Raw genomic sequence first — 24,377 nt, 5'->3', positions numbered from 1 at the left:
ACCGCGACATTAGCCAGTACGTACGCCAGTGTGAGTCCTGCCAGAAATACAACGAAGGACAGCAGAGACCAGCAGGGAAGATGCTTTCACAGGTGGCACAAGAACCGTTTGCCACAGTTTGCACCGACTTTATCGGACCCTTACCGCGATCAACCCATGGCAAAACAATGCTACTGGTGTTTTTCGACCGCTTCAGCAAGTGGGTTGTCCCCATGAGGCGCGCTACAACTGAAGGACTTCGTCGCGCATTTAGAGAAAGAATCCTCGCAAGATTTGGTGTTCCGAAGATCCTTATTTCGGACAATGGAGTTCAATATACTAGTACACTATGGCAACGTTATCTAAAGGAATTAGGGGTGCGCCAGCAATTCACCGCACCTTATACCCCTCAAGAGAATCCCACGGAAAGGGTAAACCGTACGATCAAACGCATTATCGCACAACTCAGCAAAACTCGACACCAGCAATGGGACGATTTTCTCCCAGAGATCGAGCTTGCAGTAAATTCCAGCATCTCGGCCTTCTCGTACAAGGACGAGAACCGCGACTGCCAAAGGCCCTCTTCGACGCAGTTAATATCGGCACAGGTATGATGCCCACGACCGCTGAAGAAAAATACAACAGGATGCAGGAAGACTTCAGAATCGTTCGACAAAACATGGAGAGAGCGTCTACGGACCAAGCCCGCCATTATAATCTGAGGCGTAGAAAATGGACCCCCGCGATCGGAGAGCTAGTTCTCGCGAAGGAACATCACCTTTCTAAAGCCGCGGACGGTTTCGCCGCAAAGTTAGCCCCGAAGTACGACGGTCCTTATAAAATCATTAGATACATTTCACCAGTTATCGTACATGTTCGAAAGATCGACAGCGACAAGGAGAAAACAGTGAACATCAGCGAATTGAAGTTGTACAACACTTCCGTAGCAGCGTAAAAAAAAAAAACAAAAAAAAACTGAATTTATATGAAAAAACAGAGAGAAAAAAAATTTCAACTGCAGTTAGTTAAAAAAAAATTGAAGTGAAATTTATTGGGAAAAAAAACTTGAAACCAGCAAAAAAAAAAAGATACAAAGTATACATATACTTAAGTCTTAGAATTTTTCTTTTTTAAGCCAAATGACCATTGTAAATACAAATGTATATATACTTATAGGCGTAAGTCTTAGAATTTTTTTTTCTATATCAAATAACCATTGTAAGTTAACAATTTTTTTTTCTAATTTAAATAACCATTGTAAATTAACAATGGAATGAATTGAATTTTGTACAGAATGCTAAACTCTCCGAAGTAGACAATGACAACAACAATGCATACGCAGCTGTAAAACCACGCCACGCAAGCAATACAGCGGGATACCACGAAGACGGAGAAATCAGACAAGCAGATAAAACAACAACAAGCATGCATACGCAGCGGTAAAACCACGCCACTGCCAGCAACATACGCCGTCCCAGCAACACAAGTCATCCCAACGCAACATGTTGCGAATGTTTTAGCACGCAGCACAGGCTTGCTGGGGAGTTAGGTGACCGATGATCAGAGAGTCAGCAGGGGACTGTGACAGCGTACGCACGTTTGCATCAGACTACGCAGTGAGTTTATCCTCTGGTTAGTCTTAGTACCTTGACTTGTGAACGCCGTCTGTTAAGGGTGAGCTTGGTAGTGAGTTTATCCTCTGACCAACTCAACCTTTAACATCGCGGTCGCTAACGCAGTCTTCCGTGATCCGGAATCTCTACGCGGCAAAAGTGGTTAAAAGGACCTCTCCAGCGTAGCAGAGGAGCCTAAACGTGTATACCAGTACACCGTTATTGAAGCCTACACGAGCGTCGGCAGAAGTAGCCGAACGTAGTCGTCGTAGCACGCGAGTGTCAACGTGTACATCAGGACAGCGTCATTGAAGCATACACAAGCGCCGGCAGAAGTAGCCGAGCGTAGTCGTCGTAGCACGCGAGCGTCAACGTATATGCCCGGACATCGTCATCGAAGTTTACAAGAGCGCTGGCAGAAATAGCCGGGCGCTGTCGTCATAACAGAGGAGTGTCAACGTGTACGCCTGGACACCCTTATTGAAGGCTACACGAGCGCCGGCAGAAATAGTCGAGCGTAGTCGTCGTAGAACGGGAGCGTGAACGTACGCCAAAGAATAGTGACAGCGAAGCCAACGCGAGCGCCGGCAGAAGTAGCCGAGTGTGATCGTCGTGGTACAGAGCAGCAAGTCGTCTAGCACCCAGGAGCGCAACAGAGCGGGAAACGGTATTGCCCTAACGGGCCACACAGAACCGTTGCCCTGACAGCGTCGTCCTCGGGCGACGACAGTACAACGCAGGAGACAATTAATATAAGTTGAATGAAATAAAGTACGATTCGCAGAAGAGCCCCAATATTTACAAATTTATTGTAACGAACCCTGGACACGGCGATTCCTCAGCAATTTATACTTGTAAGAAGCAGGGGCAGAAAAAGCTTCGTTACAACCGATGGCTCGAAAATGTCGGAGGGAATCGGTGCAGAGATCGCGGGCCCACGCACTAAGCTCTCCATACCCATGGGAGAGTTCCCAAGCATTTTCCAGGCAGAAGTTTTTGCCATAAGTCGGTGTATAGAAATGAACCTCCATCGCAACTATCGCAATGAGAGAATAGCCATTCTCAGCGATAGTCAAGCGGCGCTAAAAGCGATCTCTTCCTACGAAATCAAATCGCTATTAGTGCAGGAGTGCAGGGAAAGGCTAAACAGCCTTGCAGAACGTAACCAGGTACACCTAATCTGGGTGCCTGGTCACAGAGGTATAGCCGGTATTGAACTGGCGGATGAGCTAGCCCGCTCCGCAGCCTCCACCAAGATGGTGGGACCAGAACCCTTTATTGGGGTAGGTCCACACACCATAAAGGAGCTACTTCGCAAGGAAGAAGGAGTGGGCAGGAAGGAGCATTGGCGGCAAACGCGCGGTATGAGACATGCCAAGCTGCTAATGGGAGGATACAATTTGAGGAGGTTCAAGGTTATAATAAACCTCCCCAGGAACAAACTCAGGCTACTGGTCGCGTGGAATACCGGTCACTGCAAATTGAATAGGCACCTGTACAACATGGGCCTATCGTCTTGCGTTAACTGCCGGTTCTGAGACTTGGAGCCTGAAACCCCGGAGCAGCTGCTGATTGACTACACAGCAGTCTGTAGACGCAGGACTAAGGCCCTTGGATCAATGTTTGCAGATAGGGATCGCATAGCCTCACTAGCGCCCGGAAGTCTATTGAACTTCATCAATGCGCTGGGGCTAGGTGAGTCTATGTAAGTTAGGAGAGGGCACAATAGACCAAAGGTCGCAGTGCATTCCTCGTATTGAATCAATCAATACTATTTGATGAGTTTTTCGTGTTTTTACCATTGATGAAAATTTATAATTACATACAGTTTAAAATTTTTTTGTAAAATGTGGAAAAGTAGAAGGTTTCACCGTATGATCACAAAATTCAAAAAAGCTTCAGACTCGCCAAAGGCCGTTTCTCTGAATATCGTAGCTTAAAAGACACCCATTCCTTTTTATACATAAATACTTATTTTCATAACGAAATATATACATGCACTTTCACAAATAAAGCAAATTTTTCTATTCTACTATTGACCTTGGCAAAGAAGAATTATTTGTTAACTTTGGCATTGAAGAATTCATCGTTAACTGTGGCATCGAAGAATTCTTCGTTTACTTCGGCATCAAAGAATTCTTCGTTTACTTTGGCATCGAAGAATTCTTCGTCCCTACGGTAAGCGAAATAGGTGATCGGTTACTTTTCGTAGGACATCGCCGTGTTAATTTTCATCGGTCGGAGTAAGCGATACAATCATGCTGCATCGTTTACCTGCTCGCTTACCAATGTCTACCATATCCCGCTGGGATATTTTATATACCAAGTATATTTTGGAGAGTGACAGTGATATGATACTGCTCTCGATTTTCATTTTCACCGATTCAAGACTATTCTGAATGGGAACTAGAAATCAAAATTAAAAACCTTTACCATTTTTGGGCACGACTCTGAGCGGTTCCTGATCTTATTCCGGATAGTTTATCAAACGAAGAATTAATATTTTTGTTTTTGTTATTGTTTTGTATTAAATAATTTAAGTCTGTTTTTATTTCTATTAAATCGTCATTGTTTGATACCCTTGTGACGAATTTTATAATAGAGCCTAAAAAGTTTAGTGAAGGTCGTGCCCTGTAGTTTGTAGGATTTAATGATTTTAATCTGTTTTACTGACAAAAATAGCTTCTTCTTCATTCGGATTTGCATTATAGTAATTCCTTATAATATTTTCGAACGGTGTAAGTGTAGTCGTTAAATTGGCTACATGGTACAAAAAGTGTATGTCTTCCGATAAATACACTACACAGGTCAGTCTGGGGTTCCGTCTTTCTGTTCAGGAATAAATTATATTACCAAACTTATATTTCTTATTTCTATCATTATTGTGGTAATGCAATACTTTTTCTTGATTTGTTAGTAAAATATCTTCTTTTTCCGGATACTTTTCTCAATTGAAGAATGTGTTTTCTGGTTTGTAATCTGTAGTTGAACGTATACTTTATTATACTGTCGTACCGCATTAAATAATTCTTCGCCAGAAGCGGTTTTGTTTTCACTTGCTAAGCTAGTCGAAATTTCGATAGCATAGTACTTGTGAACGTTCAACTTGACCACCAATACACCACTCTTTTTTTGTATTTTGTATGTAAAGTCTTTGTAGTGAATTGTATGGTGTACTCTATTTCGAAAAATTGTTACACTTACTGTGATCAAATATTATTAACAAAACCAAATATTTATTGTATAATATGAAAAAGAATAAACATATTAAAATTTCTCTGTTGAGATTTTTAACATATGTAGGTCCGTTTGATTTTTTTTTATGAAAAATCCTCCTTTCGGGAAAAATATGAACGTTTTTACTCTCAGTAAGCGAGGATGCAATGAAATATCTTCGGCTCTCTATTTGTTGACGAAAAAAACCGATATCAGGAATAAAGGGATGTCCAACTTATTCCAGTGTGAGAGCGCTTCAAAATTAGCGTTTTTATAACATTTTCCATTATGGCCAGATCGAACAAAATAAGAGCTTTTGGGTATTTAAATTAAAATACCCAACATTTATTACGATTACAAATTATTATATATTGGACTTTTAATACATGACGAAACGACTTAAATTCTTTTATATGATTTTATGGTATATTAAAACAACTGACTTTTTATCTTTCAATACTTAATAAAGTGAGCCTCTTAGTTCTCAATAAATAAATGTTTTTAATCATTTGTAATTGAAATTTTATTATACTATGCATCAAATTTGCAAACGTTTCATGAAATATATTTAAATTTCGCAGTTTCTTTGATTTTCATTGTTTTACATTTTTTATTAGCGATCTTGACCGGCAGCAACAAATCCCTCCGTTTACATTTTTTTTGCTAAGATTTCAATCTGGCCATCGCTCGTTTTCAATTGCTAAACGTCAAAACCTACTGAACTCGATTAGCTGTCAAAGTTCAGTAGGTTTCGACGTTTAGCAATTACTATCTCACTTCCAGTGAGAGAGGAGTTGGACATCTCTTTATCTCTGCCACGATTCCCGTAGCAATGCAATCATTTGTGTGCAATCGAACCATTTGAGTTTCAATTGCTGCATGGAACTGAATCATAAATATTTCCAAGATTGGAATAAATTTCCAGAGTTTTAAACTCTAATAAACTCTACTCAGTGCTACCAATCACTTTGTGTCATACCATATACACTGGTGGCACTGGTGGGTTTCAAAGAACTATGCCCTTTTTATACTCTCGCAACAATGTTGCTAAGGAGAGTATTATAGTTTTGTTCACATAACGGTTGTTTGTAAGTCCTAAAACTAAAAGAGTCAGATATAGGGTTATATACCAAAGTGATCAGGGTGACGAGTAGAGTCGAAATCCGGATGTCTGTCTGTCCGTCCGTCCGTCCGTGCAAGCTGTAACTTGAGTAAAAATTGAGATATCATGATGAAACTTGGTACACGCCTTCCTTGGCTCCATAAGAAGGTTAAGTTCGAAGATGGGCAAAATCGGCACACTGCCACGCCCACAAAATGGCGGAAACCGAAAACCTATAAAGCGTCATAACTAAGCCATAAATAAAGATATTAAAGTGAAATTTGGCACAAAGGATCGCATTAGGGAGGGGCATAGTTGGAAGTAATTTTTTTGGAAAAGTGGGCGTGGCCCCGCCCCCTACTAAGTTTTTTGTACATGTATCTCGGACACTACTATAGCTATGTTAACCAAATTCTATAGAGTCGTTTCCTTCAGGCATTTCTATATACAGTTCAAAAATGGAAGAAATCGGATAATAACCACGCCCACCTCCCATACAAAGGTTATGTTGAAAATCACTAAAAGTGCGTTAACCGACTAACAAAAAACGTCAGAAACACTAAATTTTACGGAAGAAATTGCATAAAGAAGCTGCACCCAGGCTTTTTTTTAAAATTGAAAATGGGGGTGGCGTCGCCCACTTATGGACCAAAAACCATATCTCAGGAACTACTAGACCGATTTCAATGAAATTCGGTATATAATATTTTCTTAACACCCTGATGACATGTACGAAATATGGGTGAAATCGGTTCACAACCACGTCTTCTTCCAATATAACGCTATTTTGAATTCCATCTGATGCCTTATCTGTATAGTACAAGTATATACATTAGGAACCAATGATGATAGCAGAATAAAACTTTACAAAAATACGGTATTTGAAAAATATGTAAATTACGTATAATGAAATCTCGATTATCTCTTTATCATGCGAGAATATAAAATGTTCGGTGACACCCGAACTTAGCCCTTCCTTACTTGTTCATAAAAGTTTTTAATTACAGCTGGCATTCTATATAGCACACCCTGACATCAGAAAAGTATTGAGTAAAGCGTTTGCGTTTAAGGTTGTGATTTTTTTGCGAGATTAGCTGTAAATAAATTTTTTTTGGTAAACTGGGTATGTACAATAGAGGAAGTCCTCCAGATCAAGAAAATATATATGCATATATACATACATACATATCTACATATGTATATAGTTTCCACTGACTTATAGTTCTTGAGATATTTGCATTTAAAGTTCTAAAAATTCGCGACACTTCACCAATTCGGTTCAACACATTTGTTTGGTATTAAATTGGGCAAAACTAATTTTATTCAATCCTGGGCAAAACAATCCCAGAGTGATTGAATAACTTCCGCCTTCAGCCGCCCTGGTCGAAATCTAAGTATTTTATTACGTAATAATATTGTTTAATATTACTTAGTTGTTAAATTGGCTGGGATTTAGAATAGCATGCTCTATTTCGGGGTTAAAATGGGTATGTACGGATAGAGGATAAATAATAATAATAATAATAATAAATATATATACTATATAGTTGCCGCTGACTTATGGTTTCTGAAATATTTGCATTTAAAGTTCAAAAATTCAACTATTTAAAACGTGTGTTTCTCCGATTTATAATTAATTTTAACATAGCTGGGAAATAACTGTCGACCGTTTTTCTCCTTGTGCTCTCGTTGCGAGCACAACCGAAAAAGTTCATACTCTCTTGCTCTGAGCATGAGACTCTTCCTGTCTTCATTTATATTTTCTGTTGAGCGCTTTTCGTTGAGCTCTTGTATTTCGCTCTTTCAATGAGCAGTGCGTAAAGAGTGAAACGAGAAACGCTCGCACAAAGAGAATCAGCAAAAAAGCCCGATTGACCGAAAAACTCAACGCAAACGGTCGTCACATTTACTTTTGTTGTTGTAAAAAAGAAATAATATAATTTGTTTAATAGAACAATTTAATTTTAATGTCAAATATTTTTGTTAACAAGTTTCATTTAGATTCCATATTCCATATAATAAAATGCTATCAAACAGAAAAAAAAAGTTTCAGACAATGATGTTTTTAAATTTTTTTTGCATTTTTATATGTATATATTATATATATTTTTTTTGTAATATTTTTTAGATATTATGTGTTAAGCTTTATAACTAGTAAGGCGTTTAGATTTTCTGCACTAATCGAACTTCTTCGTTCACTTATTATAAAATACACTTGCGTTGCAGGTGTAGCCAGCACAACCTGCGCTAGTGCACTTATGTATATGCGGAATCTTAAGCTGCAAATCATTAAAAAATTCCAATATATTTGAATTTAATGGCAAGCGACCAAATGTTACGTCGAAGTTTTCGATGTCAGCATAAATTTTGACAAGTTTTGCAGAAACAGATCCTTTTTTGCTTTCTAACACTGTCTGCAAATCGTCCAAAAATGCCGAGAACAGCGACTTCTCTTCAGATGAGGATGGGGTTGAAAGAATTGACGAGACAGGGGAAGCAAACATCTCTTCACGCACAGGAGTTTCGAGCGCTGAAACATTTCGTGTTTGTGCCTTAAATAATAAAGCGATAATAAGTATGAAATGTTTCTTGGATTTTAGTTTAGTACAAGTATTAGTTTTTGACGAAGACAATTTTAATTATTATCATAGTTTTTCAAAACTAAAACATAAACAAAACAGGACCCAAATTTCAAACATTCTCCGACATACAGCTTACTTCTTTCAACTCAAATAAACGAAAAGCTATTTTTTTTTAAATTAGCCTTTGCTAACGATTTCTGATAGTTCGACAACATACAATTTACCCGAGGATTCATGTAAATCGCTGCCAACAATGCATCATTTTCTAACAATTTTTTTCTCTTATTTTTATCTGTGCCGATAGTTTTTTTTTTTTAATAAATTGTGGTTATTCTCGCATTTCAATTTTAGTTCCACGAAGAATTCTTCTTCTTCTTCTTAATTGGCGTAGACACCGCTTACGCGATTATAGCCGAGTTAACAACAGCGCGCCAGTCGTTTCTCCTTTTCGCTACGTGGCGCCAATTGGATATTCCAAGGGTAGCCAGGTCCTTCTCCACTTGGTCCTTCCAACGGAGTGGAGGTCTTCCTCTTCCTCTGCTTCCCCCGGCGGTTACAGCGTCGAATACTTTCAGAGCTGGAGTGTTTTCGTCCATTCGGACAACATGACCTAGCCAGCGTAGCCGCTGTCTTTTAATTCGCTGAACTATGTCAATGTCGTCGTATATCTCGTACAGCTCATCGTTCCATCGAATGCGATATTCGCCGTGGCCAACGCGCAAAGTACCATAAATCTTTCGCAGAACTTTTCTCTCGAAAACTCGCAACATCGACTCATCAGTTGTTGACAACGTCCAAGCCTCTGCACCATATAGCAGGACGGGAATTATGAGCGACTTATAGAGTTTGGCTTTTGTTCGTCGAGCCAGAGGATGGGGTCATGTGTAGAAGTTCACGCAAGTGAGGAAAGTTCTCTGATCGCCATTCACTTGGGAGTGGCCAGAAACGATTCTTTTACATATGACTCAAGCAGCTCACGACTTCCGGTTTTTGACCAAGTATCCTCTGGGTAGCCTAAGAACATCCGTTCAAAGGTGAGCTAAAGTGAGAAGGCGAAACACCCCTGCATAGGGTTGTGCGCTGGGTTTGGGACCCGCCACGTAAAAAGCTCACCCCAATGAAAAACCAACACCACGAAGAATTCACTATAAACTAAATCTTTGTCTTGTAGCTTTAAGGTTGCCTAGTATGTATCACTGAAAGCGTCAATGTACATCTCGACCTAATCCCAATCGGCATCTACACAAATATAAGACTGCGTTGCTAGGATATCCTTTAAGTCAAATAATTTTTTTTAGCATTAAATATGTTGAATTCCACCTTGTAGCAACGTCGAGCGATGGTATGTTTTTTTCATTCTCAATTAAGACATGTCTGCATAGATTTTAGAAATAGTATGTATATATACAGTCTTCCACAAAAGTGAAGGTACAGCAAGTAAATTTTTGAAAACAGTGTGATCTGCTTTTATTAATCAAATAAAAGAAAAATTTTCTTAACGTATTTTCTACAATAACAAATAAACTTTGAATCCATGTAAAAACAAAACCAAAATTCAGTATATAAGAAAAGAAAATGTTGCCAATATGGTGATAAGCCATTATATTGAGTCCACAAAAGTCAAGGTACACCTAAAGAAAATATATATAAATTGTAGTTATGGCATTGCTTTCTATTCAAACCTCACCTATTTCAGTATTTTGTAGGATATCCTTTAGTTTTTATTTCTGATTTCAACCTTTTAGGCATTGAATGCACCAATTTTTTGGTGAGCTCGCTGCTAATGTTGTTCTACTCCTCTAACATAACCTCCTTAAGCTGCGCCTTGCTTGAAATATTTCTTTTTCTAATTCTAGTCTCAAGTTCATACCAAAGATGCTCAATGGGGTTTAAATCAGGGCTTTGAGGTGGGGTAAGAACGCGGGGTAAGAGCACTCTGCTTCATATTATTTCGTAGAATATCCAAATATGTATTCTGGTCCATATTATTTTCGACAAAAACCAGGTTTCCTACCCTCGCAGCTGCCATGCACTCCCACACCATAACGCCACCGCCTCCATGTTTAATGGTTTTAACCGTATTCTTTGGATTGAGCGCTTCTCCTACTCTGCGCCAGACCCTTTTATGCCCATTTACGTCACATATGCAAAACCTAGACTCATCTGAGAATAAAATTTTGTCCCAAAACTCCACAGGCTTGTCACAATATGTCTTTGCGAATGTTATACGCTTTTCTTTGTTTGTGGCACTCACAAGCGGCTTCTTCCTGGGCGTTCTAGATGAAAATCCATTCTCTACGACAGCTCTTCGCACAGTTTCTGCACTAACCTGTTTGTTGTCGTAAACAGCAAGGTCATCACTAATTTTTCTGCAGCTTACAAATGGGTTTTCTTTTACTATACGCAAAATTTTCCTCTTGTCAGTATCATTCAGTTTGGGCGGGCGGCCAGTCCTGGGTGCATTTTCAACTCTTTTTTCCTTATTATATCGGTTAACCACTTTTTGGGCTGATGACCGACTACGCGATACAAGCTCAGATATTTGTGAATAAGATTTACCTTGCCTAACATGTAGATCAATTATGATTTCCCGTTCTCTAATTGTTAATTCTTTTCGGCCCATAACTTCTTTTATTTTTATTTGATTTTTATAACAAATAACACTCAAAGAACACGAATACAATATTAAAAGTACCAGACTGCAGCTTTTAATTCACAGCAATAATATTGAATTGTGGGATTCCCCTTTTTACTAATAAAAGCGCGTTTGCATCAGGTGTACCAAGACTTTTGTGGAACGTCAGTAAAGAGTTGCCAACAAAAACGTAATCTCCCCGCTGATCAAGGTTGCCGAAATGGTTAATTTCATAAAAATTAAAAAGTACTACTACTAGTCATAATAACATTTTCGTTATTTGGCGTTTGAATGAAAAACACCTGCAAAGCAATACAATTCGCAAATCCAAATTCACTGTACCTTCAGTTTTGTGGAAGACTGTATATATATATAAATATATATTTATGTATATATATATGTATATAATATATATATAAATATAAATATATATTTATGTATATATATATATGTATATAATATATACATATATATGTATATAACTTATCATTACTTACCTATATGTTTCTGTGCGCAGCGATTTGCATAATATGCGACAGGCACATATTTTATCGGCGATCTCCTTTGTTTTGTTCACATCGAATACGCACAGTTGCAGAGTGTGTGCTGCACATCTCACAAGGTGTATACTCGTATTAGCAAGTTCAATAGAATCAAATTCATTCAGATTCTCACTTTCTATGTCTTCTTCAAAAAGGAATTCCTCTGCCGCATCATTTAACACTTGGACGGCTTTTATCATGTTTCGCCCATTATCAGACGTAACGCTGTGTGCATGAATATGAAAAAACACATATTTTAAAAATTGTATGCAGTTCAATTTTTACCTTTAGATTTGATTTACATAGTGATATTCCATAATCATCTCAGATTTCTAGAATTTTTTTCGGGGGAAACTTTAGAATACCATCCCACGATTTCAGTGTTAAAAGTGGTATGGTTGGATAGTGCTGATGCTCCAGATTAAGAATATATATAATTATTGCCGCCGCAAACTTATAGTTTTCGAGATATTTGCATTTAAAGTTGAAAATTTTGCAAATTTAATTTTGCAATTTCTCGACTTATGGTTAGTTTTTCTTCCGTATTATGTACTTTTTATACACTTACAATTCACTACAATATTTCTACATATTTATTTTTTATTAATATTTTAGATATTTGCTTAAAATAAGCATTTTATATTTTACATAAATATTACTACACGCACAATAACAATAAGTGTTCCGTGTTGTCAAATAATAAGTATTGCCAAAAGTCGAGAAATTGCAAAATTAAATTTGCAAAATTTTCAACTTTAAATGCAAATATCTCGAAAACTATAAGTTTGCGGCGGCAATAATTATATATATTCTTAATCTGGAGCATCAGCACTATCCAACCATACCACTTTTAACCCTGAAATCGTGGGATGGTATACTAAAGCCGACCCTTTTTTTCTTCATATATATTCCAGTGTGAGATTCCCCGAGCTCAATCATTCCCAAAGTCTTTACAATAATTTCGGTTTTGGCCAGGCTTGCGTGGATCATTTGCAAATTTATTCCTAGAATGGCTTTATCCATTCTGGTGGCAACATCGATTTTCAGCGACACCAGCTTTCCCTTCGCAAGTGTCCTTATGTTTTCTTTGACAAACTGCTCTTCGACTGACACAGAATTAATAATATTTCGAGACGATACAGGGTTCATTCCAAGTGCATTATATATTGGATCCATTATTTCTTTTAACCCTTCACTGTCTATAAATATAAATGGTTTTCCGTCCGTGGTTACCATTTTAATCAAAGAAGAAACAATTGCTTTTCCGCTCGTTTGATACGATATTCTTCGGTTTTCTTCACATTGAGTCAATTTTGAATATCCAGAATTGTTCCACTCATTGAAAATGTCGATATGTTTCGTTGTTTAATGCCGTCTTTAGTTGAATGATTGCCGGACAATTTAATACCGCAAACATTACAAATTTACTTGCTCTCCTCCAAATTAAATTTAAAGAATTGGTGCACATTTTTCTTTCATGTCTCTACCAATTTTACAAAACAAATATTTCACAACTTCACACACTTAATTCATGATCGGGCACGATTCCAATTACTTTGGCGGAGGAGTAAAAAAATCGAATTTCCGTATAAATGAGATATGTGCGGATAGGGGAGCTTCTCCAGGGAAGATATATCCAAAAATAATATAAAAATAACTTTTATTTTTTAAAATATTCACTATTAAAAGTTCAAAAATTTGCACTAATAACACATGGTATTTCTATATGTTTCACTAAATTTTTTCACGTTTTTCACTCCGTATATTTAAATATAGACTCTAAACATTAAAATAAGTTCACATTTCTCTTTTATTTTGCTATATTTTACCTAAATTTATTAATTTAAAGATCACTTAGCACACTCATCGTTGAAAAGGTTAGTTTACAATTATGAGGAAAACAAGCCTTGTCACATCTTAAACAGCAAATATGTAGGATTTTTAACAATTTTTCTTTGTTTGCTTTTTCGCGTGATTCTTTTTTCTATATTAACTAAAAATAAATTCTGTCTACATATGTATGTATGTATATGTGTAATATGTGATTTATGTCACTTAAGTACTTTCGCGTAGTACTCCTTTCTGCGTTGGCGGCCTTCGGCCGCGCTTTAAAAAAATAACCCTGGTCGAGCGAATACCCGGGGTGACTGAAGTACTTTCGCATAGTACTCCTTTCCCCGTTAAAATAAAAAAAATATATTGAGTTTCGTTATAAAGTGGTTATATTTTTTTAATTTTATCTTGCACTGATATTGAAACAAAATTTGAGTTTTCGTTATAAAATGGTTAAATTTTGGTTATTATATCTGTCAGCGCTTTCAATTTATTTTTGCGTTAATTTGTATATTAGGTGACAATATATATAATACTATTATATCGGGTGATTTTTTAAGAGCTTGATAACTTTTTTTAAAAAAAAAACGCATAAAATTTGCAAAATCTCATCGGTTCTTTATTTGAAACGTTAGATTGGTTCATGACATTTACTTTTTGAAGATAATTTCATTTAAATGTTGCCCGCGGCTGCGTCTTAGGTGGTCCATTCGGAAAGTCCAATTTTGGGCAACTTTTTCGAGCATTTCGGCCGGAATAGCCCGAATTTCTTCGGAAATGTTGTCTTCCAAAGCTGGAATAGTTCTTGGCTTATTTCTGTAGACTTTAGACTTGACGTAGCCCAACAAAAAATAGTCTAAAGGCGTTAAATCGCATGATCTTGGTGGCCAACTGCCCATGCATCCCGAAAAATGCACTGTTTGGTGTGGTTTGTACGCTGGTGGAATCATTGGACCGTATTTTTTCAAAGATGCTGTTGGACGCAACGTTACGGTGAATGGCGATCGCTATCGTTCGATGCTAACAAACTTTTTGTTGACAAAAATGGAAGAACTGAACTTGGTTGACATGTGGTTTCAACAAGATGGCGCTACATGCCACACAGCTCGCGATTCTATGGCCATTTTGAGGGAAAACTTCGGAGAACAATTCATCTCAAGAAATGGACCCGTAAGTTGGCCACCAAGATCATGCGATTTAACGCCTTTAGACTATTTTTTTGTGGGGCTACGTCAAGTCTAAAGTCTACAGAAATAAGCCAGCAACTATTCCAGCTTTGGAAGACAACATTTCCGAAGAAATTCGCCTATTCCGGCCGAAATGCTCGAAAAAGTTGCCCAAAATTGACTTTCCGAATGGACCACCTAAGACGCAGCCGCGGTCAACATTTAAATTAAATTATCTTCAAAAAGTAAATGTCATGAACCAATCTAACGTTTCAAATAAAGAACCGATGAGATTTTGCAAATTTTATGCGTTTTTTTTAAAAAAAAAAGTTATCAAGCTCTTAAAAAATCACCCGATATAATATTATTTTTTGCCTCTGCGAATGGTAGGCACCTTGTCGCGGTGCAGGGGCTTAAACTGCAACACAGTACGGCTTCTCCCAGCCATCAGGGGCGATGCTACACAGCATCTCTCCTGGCGGCTGGCAGAGGCTGCATGTGTGCAGCGACCAAGAGCTACCACCTCCTAATCCAGGGTGTTATGCGACTCCCGTGCCCATTGGATGATTTACAGCCAGGAGGTAAATTCGGCTGTATTCTAACGGAGCCTTCCCAACACCGGGCCGCCTTGGGAAGTAACGGTGACCTTACCGCGTCAAGGGGCTCTGGCGCGGCGGACCTTTCAGTTTCCCCTTCAAAAGGAATAGACCGGGAGGCCCACACCACGGGCCAAACGGTCGTACGAAAAAGATGGAAAACAACAACAAAAACAAACAGAACTTAACAACAGCAACAAAGACAACAACTGAAACAGCAGCATCAACAACAACAACGCACGGCTGCTCAAGCGCTGCAAGCAAGAGTGGCCCGGGGGCTAAACGGAAGTTTAGCTTCCTGGATGCTCTGTCGCCGGAAGAGCGAGCACTCTTCGAGGAGCACGCGCGTGACGACGACGACATGCCCTCTTGCAGCGGCACCCAACGTAGTGCGTCCATCGTGACCACTGCGAACCGCGCGAACGCTGCCCCCACAACCCCCTCGAGCAGGATCGACTGCGGAGAGGAGGGTGGTTTCACGAAAGTGGAATCAAGGAGCGAGCGCAAAAGAAGACGGCAACGAGGGAACATCCCATGTACCCCGGAGCCAGGACGCACAGGAGGTCACGATGACCCACGAAAAGCGGGAATGAGTGGGGCCACTCTCAAGTGGTACCTCAGATTCCTTCAGGACGGCATGACACCGGAGTCAGCTGAAAAGCGGGCTCTGAGTAGGAGCAGGGGGAGCAACCCCTCTCCTAAAAATGCAGCGGTTCGTCTGCAACAAGACGTAGGAATCAAAGGCGGCGCCGAGCCAAAGCAGCTTTGTCAGAGGGACGAAGCGAAATTAGGCCGGCACCCCAAGAGGCACCTAACCGTACGGAGAAAAGAAAAAGCGGCCAAATAACTCCTCAGGAGCCACCTAGGTCCAAGAAAATTAGAGAGGACAAACCGCAGGAGGCCAGGGCAAAAGGCTCCAACCCCAACCAGCAGCCGACGAGAGTAGTAAGCCGGAAGTATTCAGAAGCCGTGAAGAGCATCCGGATGGCAGTGTTGCCCCGTAACTACCCGGCGGAGGCCCTAGGATCGGAACAACAGACGTCCCTCCAGAACTGCTTGGTGAAAGCATTGTCCGTGGGTGACGAGTACACCGGCGCCTTTAATGGCATCTTTTTCAAGAGCGGTATGCTGCTGGTAGACTGCCAGGATGAGAAGTCTGCCACCTGGCTCACGGAGACCACGCCAAGGCTAGTGGGTTGGAACGGCCCGGCCCTGTGTGTTAAGAGAGGCGAGGATATACCACAACTGCACAGTATGGCGGTATTCTTCCCTAGAAGTGCGGACGAAAATTACGACTTCGCGCTTGGTTTAGTCAAAAACCAAAACGTGGGCTTGAGAACCACGGCGTGGAAGGTCGTATCAAGCAGTGTTGTGGGTTCAGGGTGGAACCTCAACATAACGGTAGATGACGAATCCTATAAATATATTAGGCAGAAGGGATTCAAGCTAAACTTCCGCTTCGGCAGGGTGATAATGAGGCCATGGAGGCCCAAAGCAACGCCGACGACGGAGAAAGAACCAGCGACGGGGATGACCAAAGCTCCGACTTCATCCGCAGCCAGCTCAGCAGGGCAGGAGGCGACTGCCGCGGTGGTTGCGGGGGAGCGGCACGAGTCCCCCAACGACCTCATCCCGGCCGAGATGGATGTGACCACCGCCGTGGATATAAACATGACCAATGAGCTCCCTAAGGAGCAAGAAGGCAAGCTGCCGTCCACCCAAGAGCTCCTGGAGGGGCTGGATATGCAGGTTGATGAGGAGATCGGGGACGAGGACCTGTCTCTCATCGAACCCATATTATAAGCCCCAGCGACGGCATAGAAGTTGCTCAGGTGAACCTACATCACGCATCGGCAGCCTCGGCTGTCATCTTGAATAGGTTCATTTCGGATAACCTGGGCATCCTCTTGATTCAAGAGCCTTGGGTGGTCAAAGGAGAGGTAAGAGGCCTCAACACGAAAGGAAGCAAGGTAATCTGGGATCTCTCTAGCGAGAGACACCGCTCTTGTGTAGTCGTTAGAGCCGATATAGACTTTTTCTGTATTTCAGAATTTCTAACGCAAGATCTGGTGGCGGTACAGGTGAAGGACAAGGAAGGCTTGGACTTCGTCCCCATCGATACTTAATCTCGTGGAGTACTGCAGGATCAACAAACTTCCCCTGACCCTGGGTTGCGATGCCAATGCGCATCACACGGAATGGGGTAGTACGGACTGCAACGTGAGGGGTGAGTCACTTCTAGAATTTATAATTAGTCATAATATAAACATAGAGAATGTAGGCTGCGAGCCCACTTTTGTAACTAGGGTTCGCAAGGAGGTACTGGACATTACCCTGAGCAACGATGGCATGAACGGCTTGATCTCACAGTGGCGGGTGTCAAAAGAGCCCTCATTGTCAGATCACAGGATCATTCGGTTTGCTCTGAGGGTAGAAGTCGAAGACAAACTTTTGACACGAAACCCTAGAAACACGAATTGGGGGGTCTACAAAGAAACCCTATATTCAAGCATAAGCAGAGTGAGGCAGGCAGATGGTAGATCCTCCGCAATTGGACTGGAGAGCAGACTAAGTGCAATAAACAAGTCCATTATGGACGCCTATCATTATGCTTGTCCACTGAAAGCGACCACCAGTAAACAAACGTGCCCCTGGTGGTCTAGTAAACTCTCAGCTCTCAGACAAAAGGTGCGAAGGCTGTTTAATAAAGCCAAGCGCACAGGCAGCTGGGAAGAATACAAACGGCACCTAACAATTTACAATAAGGAGATCAGGCTTGCCAAGACAAACAGTTTCAGGAAATTCTGTGACAGCGTCTCCTCGACCCCGGAGGCAGCTCGACTGCATAAGGCGTTGTCGAGAGGTAAGACGGACACAGTATTATCCCTAAAGAGACAGGACGGGACCTATACGACTAGCGCGGAGCAGAGGGCAGAAACACTCTTACAGGCGCACTTCCCGGAGACGGTTCAAGCCGACCTAACTCCAGCATCGGACATACGCAGGCCGAACCGCTCAGACTGGCTGACTGCAAAGAATTTGTTCACTGCGGACTCAGTCAGATGGGCACTGGCCTCCTTCTCAATCTATAAGTCACCGGGAGTGGACGGCGTCTTCTCGGCCCTCCTGCAGCAAGGTATGGATACTCTCCTGCCGCACCTGCTGGGGCTGATGAGAGACAGCCTGGCTATGTCTTATATCCCTGAACCATGGAGAATTGCAAAAGTAATCTTCATCCCCAAAGTAGGGAGGAGAGACTATTCGCAAGCCAAATCATTCCGGCCTATAAGTCTCACATCCTTCTTGCTAAAGGGGATGGAGAAAGTAATAGATAACCCCATTCGAGCGGAAGCGCTAAAGAACGCACCCCTACATGCCGGGCAACATGCGTACAGAGCGGGCAGATCCACAAACACTGCTCTGTACCAACTCATGTCTGAGCTGCAGGACTCGCTGGATAACAGCGAGGTTGCGATCTGCGCCTTCCTAGACATTGAGGGTGCCTTTGACAATGCGTCTCACGCTAGCGTGATCAAGGCACTTGAGAGAAGGAACGTTACCACTCCAATATGCAGATGGATAGAAGCCCTTCTGCGTACTAGGGTAGCGGAAACAACGGTGGGGGAAAGCAAGATTCGTCTTGGCACCACAAGGGGCTGCCCACAGGGGGGAGTACTAATCCCTCTGCTATGGAGCTTGGTAGTAGACGAACTCCTCGAGTTGCTCGCCAGCAATGGAATCCGCTGTCAAGGGTACGCGGATGAAATCGTCATAATGGCGAGAGGCAGATTTGAAAACACTCTCTGTGACATTGTCCAAAGGGGCTTAAACCTGGCGAAAGGATGGTGTAACACGGTAGGGCTAAACATCAACCCAGCAAAAACTACCGTAGTCCCATTCACTAGGCGGAGATCTCTTCCGGGCCTGAGGTCCCTAACATTAGGAGGCACAGAGGTGGAAATGTCAAAAGAGGTCAAATTCCTTGGCCTCACTTTAGACTCATCACTACGGTGGAGTAGGCATTTGGACTTAACGCTGTCCAAAGCAACCAGAGCACTTATGGTATGCAGACGCCTGGCCGGCAGATCATGGGGCTGTAAGCCAGGAATCATTAGATGGCTGTATACCATGATAGTAAGACCTATTGTCACCTATGGGGCGGTGGCTTGGGCCACCAAAGCAGCTCAGCCTTCGGTGATCCGGAGACTATCAAAGCTACAAAGACTCGCCTGTGTCTGTGCTTCACACCGCTGCATCAGGTGATAAAACAAGCAGCAAACCACACCATGCTGCTAATGTCAGCAGGAGGCTGCGGTAGAGGAAAGTTAATGTCCTCCAGACAGATGGACCCACTGGCGGAAAGCACACCGCTAGTCCTCCTCCCAAAGGACGGCACAACGAAGAAAATAAACTTCAAAAGAAATTTCAAAGTTACTCTCGGCAGCAAAACGGAGTGGAGCGATTCCACACTGGAAAGACTGCTGGAAGACAGTACCATTCAGTGGTACACTGATGGCTCAAAAACACCGGAGGGTATTGGGGCAGGCATTGCGGGACCGCGTACGAAGCTGTCCATACCAATGGGCTGCTTCCCAAGTATCTTCCAGGCTGAAGTTTTTGCCATAGGTCAGTGCGCTGAAGTCAACCTCAGCCGCAACTATCGCAACCAGCGTATAGCTATTCTCAGTGATAGCCAGGCGGCATTAAAAGCGATTTCATCGTATGAGATCAAATCGCTTTTAGTTGAGGAATGCATAGAAAGGCTAAACCGCCTGTCCTTGTGCAACCGGGTGCACCTAATTTGGGTGCCAGGGCACAAAGGAATAGAAGGAAACGAGAAGGCCGACGAACTGGCCCACGCTGCGGCAGCGTCCAAGGTGATGGGACCAGAACCATACATAGCGGTAGGATCCCACACTTTTAAGGAGCTGCTCCGCACGGAGGAAAGAACGGAGAGAGAGTGGCATTGGCAACAGTCATCAGGCATGCGCCACGCCAAACTGCTACTAGGGGGTTACAGTCTCTCCAGGTTCAAGGAACTCATTCACCTCCCCCGTGACAAATTCCGTCTCTTCGTCGCAATTTACACAGGGCACTGCAGGCTCAGGAAGCACTTGTCCAACATGGGCATAGTCTCCTGTGCTAATTGCCGGTTCTGCGACCTGGAACAGGAAACACCAGCACACCTAATCCTGGATTGCACAGCAATCTGTGGAAAAAGGCTTAAGGCCCTGGATTCCATCTATATCAGCAGGGATCACATCACCTCAGTAGCGCCCGGCAAACTCCTAGAGCTATTCAGGCTGCTGGGACTCTGGGAAGACATGTGATATCGTAAAGGGCACAATAGACCCTAGGTCGCGGTGCATTACCTCATAATATTTATCTATCTATCTATCTAGAATAGCATCCCCGGATTTCGGGAATAAAGTGGGTATCACTGGAAAGGTGACGTTCTCCAGATCACGAAAATATATATATATATAGTTGTCGCTGACTTATAGTTTTAAAGATATTTGCATTTAAAGTTGAAAAATAGATAACTTTTACATTGGTAATTTGTATGTATATTGTGAGTTACTTTTTCACTTATATTATGCACTTTTCACTTACTAACACTTCACTATAACGTTTCTGAATATTAATAATTTTTTTTAATATTTGTTGTAAATAAAGCTTTATTTTAATTAATTAATATAAGTGAAAAGTAACTACAATATACAAATTACCAATGTAAAAGTTATCAATTTTTCAACTTTAAATGCAAATATCTTTAAAACTATAAGTCAGCGGCAACTATATATATATATTTTCGTGATCTGGAGAGCGTCACCTTTCCACTGATACCCATTTTATTCCCGAAATCCTGGGATGCTATTCTAAATTTTACCCTATTATTATATAATATTACTATATAATATTACTTATTTGTTTATTAAATTAAATAAAGAACATACCCACATGAATGGATAGAGGAATTTTTGGGAAAAAAGGCATTTCAGCGAATTTACTTATTATCACATGGCAGCGGTCCATTTCGTCGTAATTTTTAGCACACACATGATGTTCATAACGAGTGTAAAATATAATTTTTAAAATAAAGATTTCTTCGGTAAAAAGACTGTTAAAAGTGTAAAATGTGGATTTACTTAAAAGTTTATAGTTTAATTTAATTAATTTGAAATGAAAAATGTGAGTAAAGTGTGTTTAATGTGGTAAAATAGCTTGTTGAAATGTTCGAATTTTGGGAATTTTTAAAGGTCGAATATCTCGTAAACTAAGCGTTTGCGTTACCCATAACCCCATATATTTTTTAATCAGGAGGACTTCCTCTTTACAATGGTACTTTCAACTCGCGGCGCCAAAGAAATCGGAATTGTGCCGACATAAAAATTAAAATTCATTATAAACCGTAGAAACACGCATTTTAAATAGTTGAATTTTTTTTTAATTTAAGACAGCGGCAACGAGATATGTATATATATACTATATATTCCTAATCTGGAGCACATCCTCTATTCGTACATACTCATTTGAACCCCGAAATAGGGGATGCTATTCTAAATACCAGCCTCAAAACTTACTATTAAAGAACATACCCTTTTCCACTGGTCTATTGAGGCTTGCCAAGCGTCGTAACACACATTAGAATCGGGCGGAACTAGCACCCTCAAATGTTGTATTTTACGTTTGCATACTAATCCCGCATTTAATTCGTCCAGTAAACTTTCCCCGGCTTTCCTTTTTAATATCTGCATGCGCTCGACCACATTTCCTACCAATGCACCGACTTCATCCACTGTTGGTAAGATTTTAGTTCTTGTTATAAGGTTTTCAACATCCCTCGAAGAATGCTGTATTTGGTCCAATTCACGATCAAGATTTTTCTGCGCGACTCGAAATTTTTTGTTTAAAACTTCATAAGGAACTTTGAGCGTTGAATGCTCCATAGATTTAATCTCAGCCATTATGTTCGTACAATCTATAAACACCAAATTTTTTCATTTCTTCTTAACTAATAACGTCCTGTCTCTGCTGACAATAATTATTACTACTAGATATATCGACAGTAACTTGGCTTTGTAATTCTACATGCAATAAATATTGCGAAACAGAAGCGTATCTACTACCATTTAATTTTTTAATGCAATTTAGGTTAATATAAAAAAACTTTATGGTAAAGAACTTTCTTTTAACCAGAACATAACTAACAGCGTTATGAATACTAGTCTTAAACAACTGTGTTTATTTATAGTGTTTCCCAGATAGAATCTAAAATATTTGTGCGATACGGATAGAAGAGATTTTCCTTTGAGAGGTACATAAAAATTTATATTGTGGCCTATGACTTCTGGTGTTTGAAATATTTCATTTTTAAAGTGCTGAACACATGAGCGCGACAGACTGCAAGCAACATCTGTCAAATATTTAAATACACACGTTCTTCAAGACACAATTATTTAGATAGCTGCACACCTACACGCCTGCATTCCGTCAGTTGTCGATCTCGCTAACGTGAAAATATTTTTATATTTGCCAACGACAGTAGAGACGACAATAGAGTTGACAGTAGAGAGGAGTGATGCCACTAATATGTTAAATATAAAATTAGTCAAAGCTCTAACAAACGTGACGTTATTTTACAAAAAGAAGCATAAAATAGCTCTTCTATATCATTGGTAATAACAATTGATAAATTAAAAGAAATAAATTTACCTATTTACTTATTTTTTGCATAAAAAATTTCATTTTGAACAAAATATTAAAATTTCATTGAAGTGAAAGGTATTAGTATGGCAACAACGAAATTGTGTACATACAAAATGTTGTTCTTACAAATGTTCGTGTAGCAGCACGACGCAATTTTACAGTCCACTGTTGTGCAGTCATATCGTGTCGCCCTCTATGTATTCAGCACTTGATTTTCACTGACGGTTTGTCTCATCGTAAGTGCTCGTTTTAAGCTCTTCGTTTTTGCTTGTTAGTGACACCGTGTGTACGGGATTCATCGCAATGTATGCCTGGTATTATTTCAGCATCTTTAAATACCTCTACTTCGCGTGCAGTCAGTAATGCTTTAGCAAATTCGTTTTCTACATCTTTTAACTCTTGTTCAAAATTTTGAGCTTGATTTGTAAGGGCAGTGTTAACTACAAACCTGATTAGCGCATTAATTTCAGACTCTCTGAATGACATTTTAAATGTTAGACCCGAGTCGGATCACCTGGTTTTAATTTGTCTGATTTTATTGATAGTCGTTTGATACTTTTACTCATAAGATTATAACGTTATGGAATAATAAGACTTCTTTCCAAGAGTTCTTGCATAAAGCACCGTACCTTCGTAAAAGAATTACATATATGAAGGCTGCGTAAACGGACAATAAGACTGAAACAGAAATGCAACACTGTGTAGAGAACAGATGTGACAGCAGCGAACGGACCGGAATTACAACGAAACAGTAGGTACGAAGACGAATTAAGGACCACAGACCACTCCAAATGCATGTGTGCATATAAGGTTACATAAAATAATAAAACTCGCAATTTATATTTTAAATAAATATTACAATAACTAAAGAAACGGCAATTTGTGAATCAATCCTACAAGTGGTGTCAGAAAAGGGATTTAAGTGCGATTTAAAGTGAAAATTTGTAATATTCTAAACGCGTTCATACAAGTGGTCCGTGGTGCGCGAAAATTGCGGTATCCAAACCGCATAACGGACGAGTGGCAAAGCCTAGCTGGCGAAAGGAGCGCTAGCAACAAGGCGCAGCGTCGGCGAAGACGCAGCCTTAGCAGTAGCAGTAACAGCACCAGCAGTCGTAATTGTAGCAGCAGTAGCAGTAGCAGTAACAGCACCAGCAGTAGGAGCAGTAGCACCAGCAGTAGCAGCAGCATCAGCGTCAGTAACAGCAGCAGTAACGGTGGGTATATACAGTGCGTACGGTAAAGTACAGTTCATCGTTGGAGGTGGCGTTACATTTCAATGGAGAAACAGCTAAGTCTTTTGATATATAATTGTACAGTTTTTGAATAACGTAAAATAAGTTATTGAATATTTTTGTATAAATTTTCTGAAACTTTATGGCGAATATCGCAACAAACTTTTA

General features: G+C 40.5%; 1 protein-coding gene across 2 annotated transcripts in view; it reads right to left on the bottom strand.

Annotated features, from left to right (window-relative positions):
* The window catches only part of LOC120780949 (E3 ubiquitin-protein transferase MAEA), a 186,300-nt gene extending 164,004 nt beyond the window's left edge, over nucleotides 1-22,296 (bottom strand). Inside the window, exon 1 of one of the 2 annotated variants that reach the window (XM_040113180.1) lies at nucleotides 21,864-22,296. In XM_040113180.1, the coding sequence (XP_039969114.1) occupies nucleotides 21,864-22,232 (369 nt within the window). In that variant the 5' untranslated portion in view covers nucleotides 22,233-22,296. The remainder of the gene's footprint in view (nucleotides 1-21,863) is intronic. The other variant, XM_040113179.1, reaches the window with a different exon arrangement.
* Between the last annotated feature and the right edge of the window lie 2,081 nt (nucleotides 22,297-24,377).

This window comes from Bactrocera tryoni, unplaced genomic scaffold (genome assembly GCF_016617805.1).
Source record: "Bactrocera tryoni isolate S06 unplaced genomic scaffold, CSIRO_BtryS06_freeze2 scaffold_25, whole genome shotgun sequence".
NCBI lineage: Eukaryota > Metazoa > Arthropoda > Insecta > Diptera > Tephritidae > Bactrocera > Bactrocera tryoni.
The sequence above is the reverse complement of the archived record's forward strand: the minus strand, read 5'-3'. Positions and strand labels throughout refer to the sequence as shown.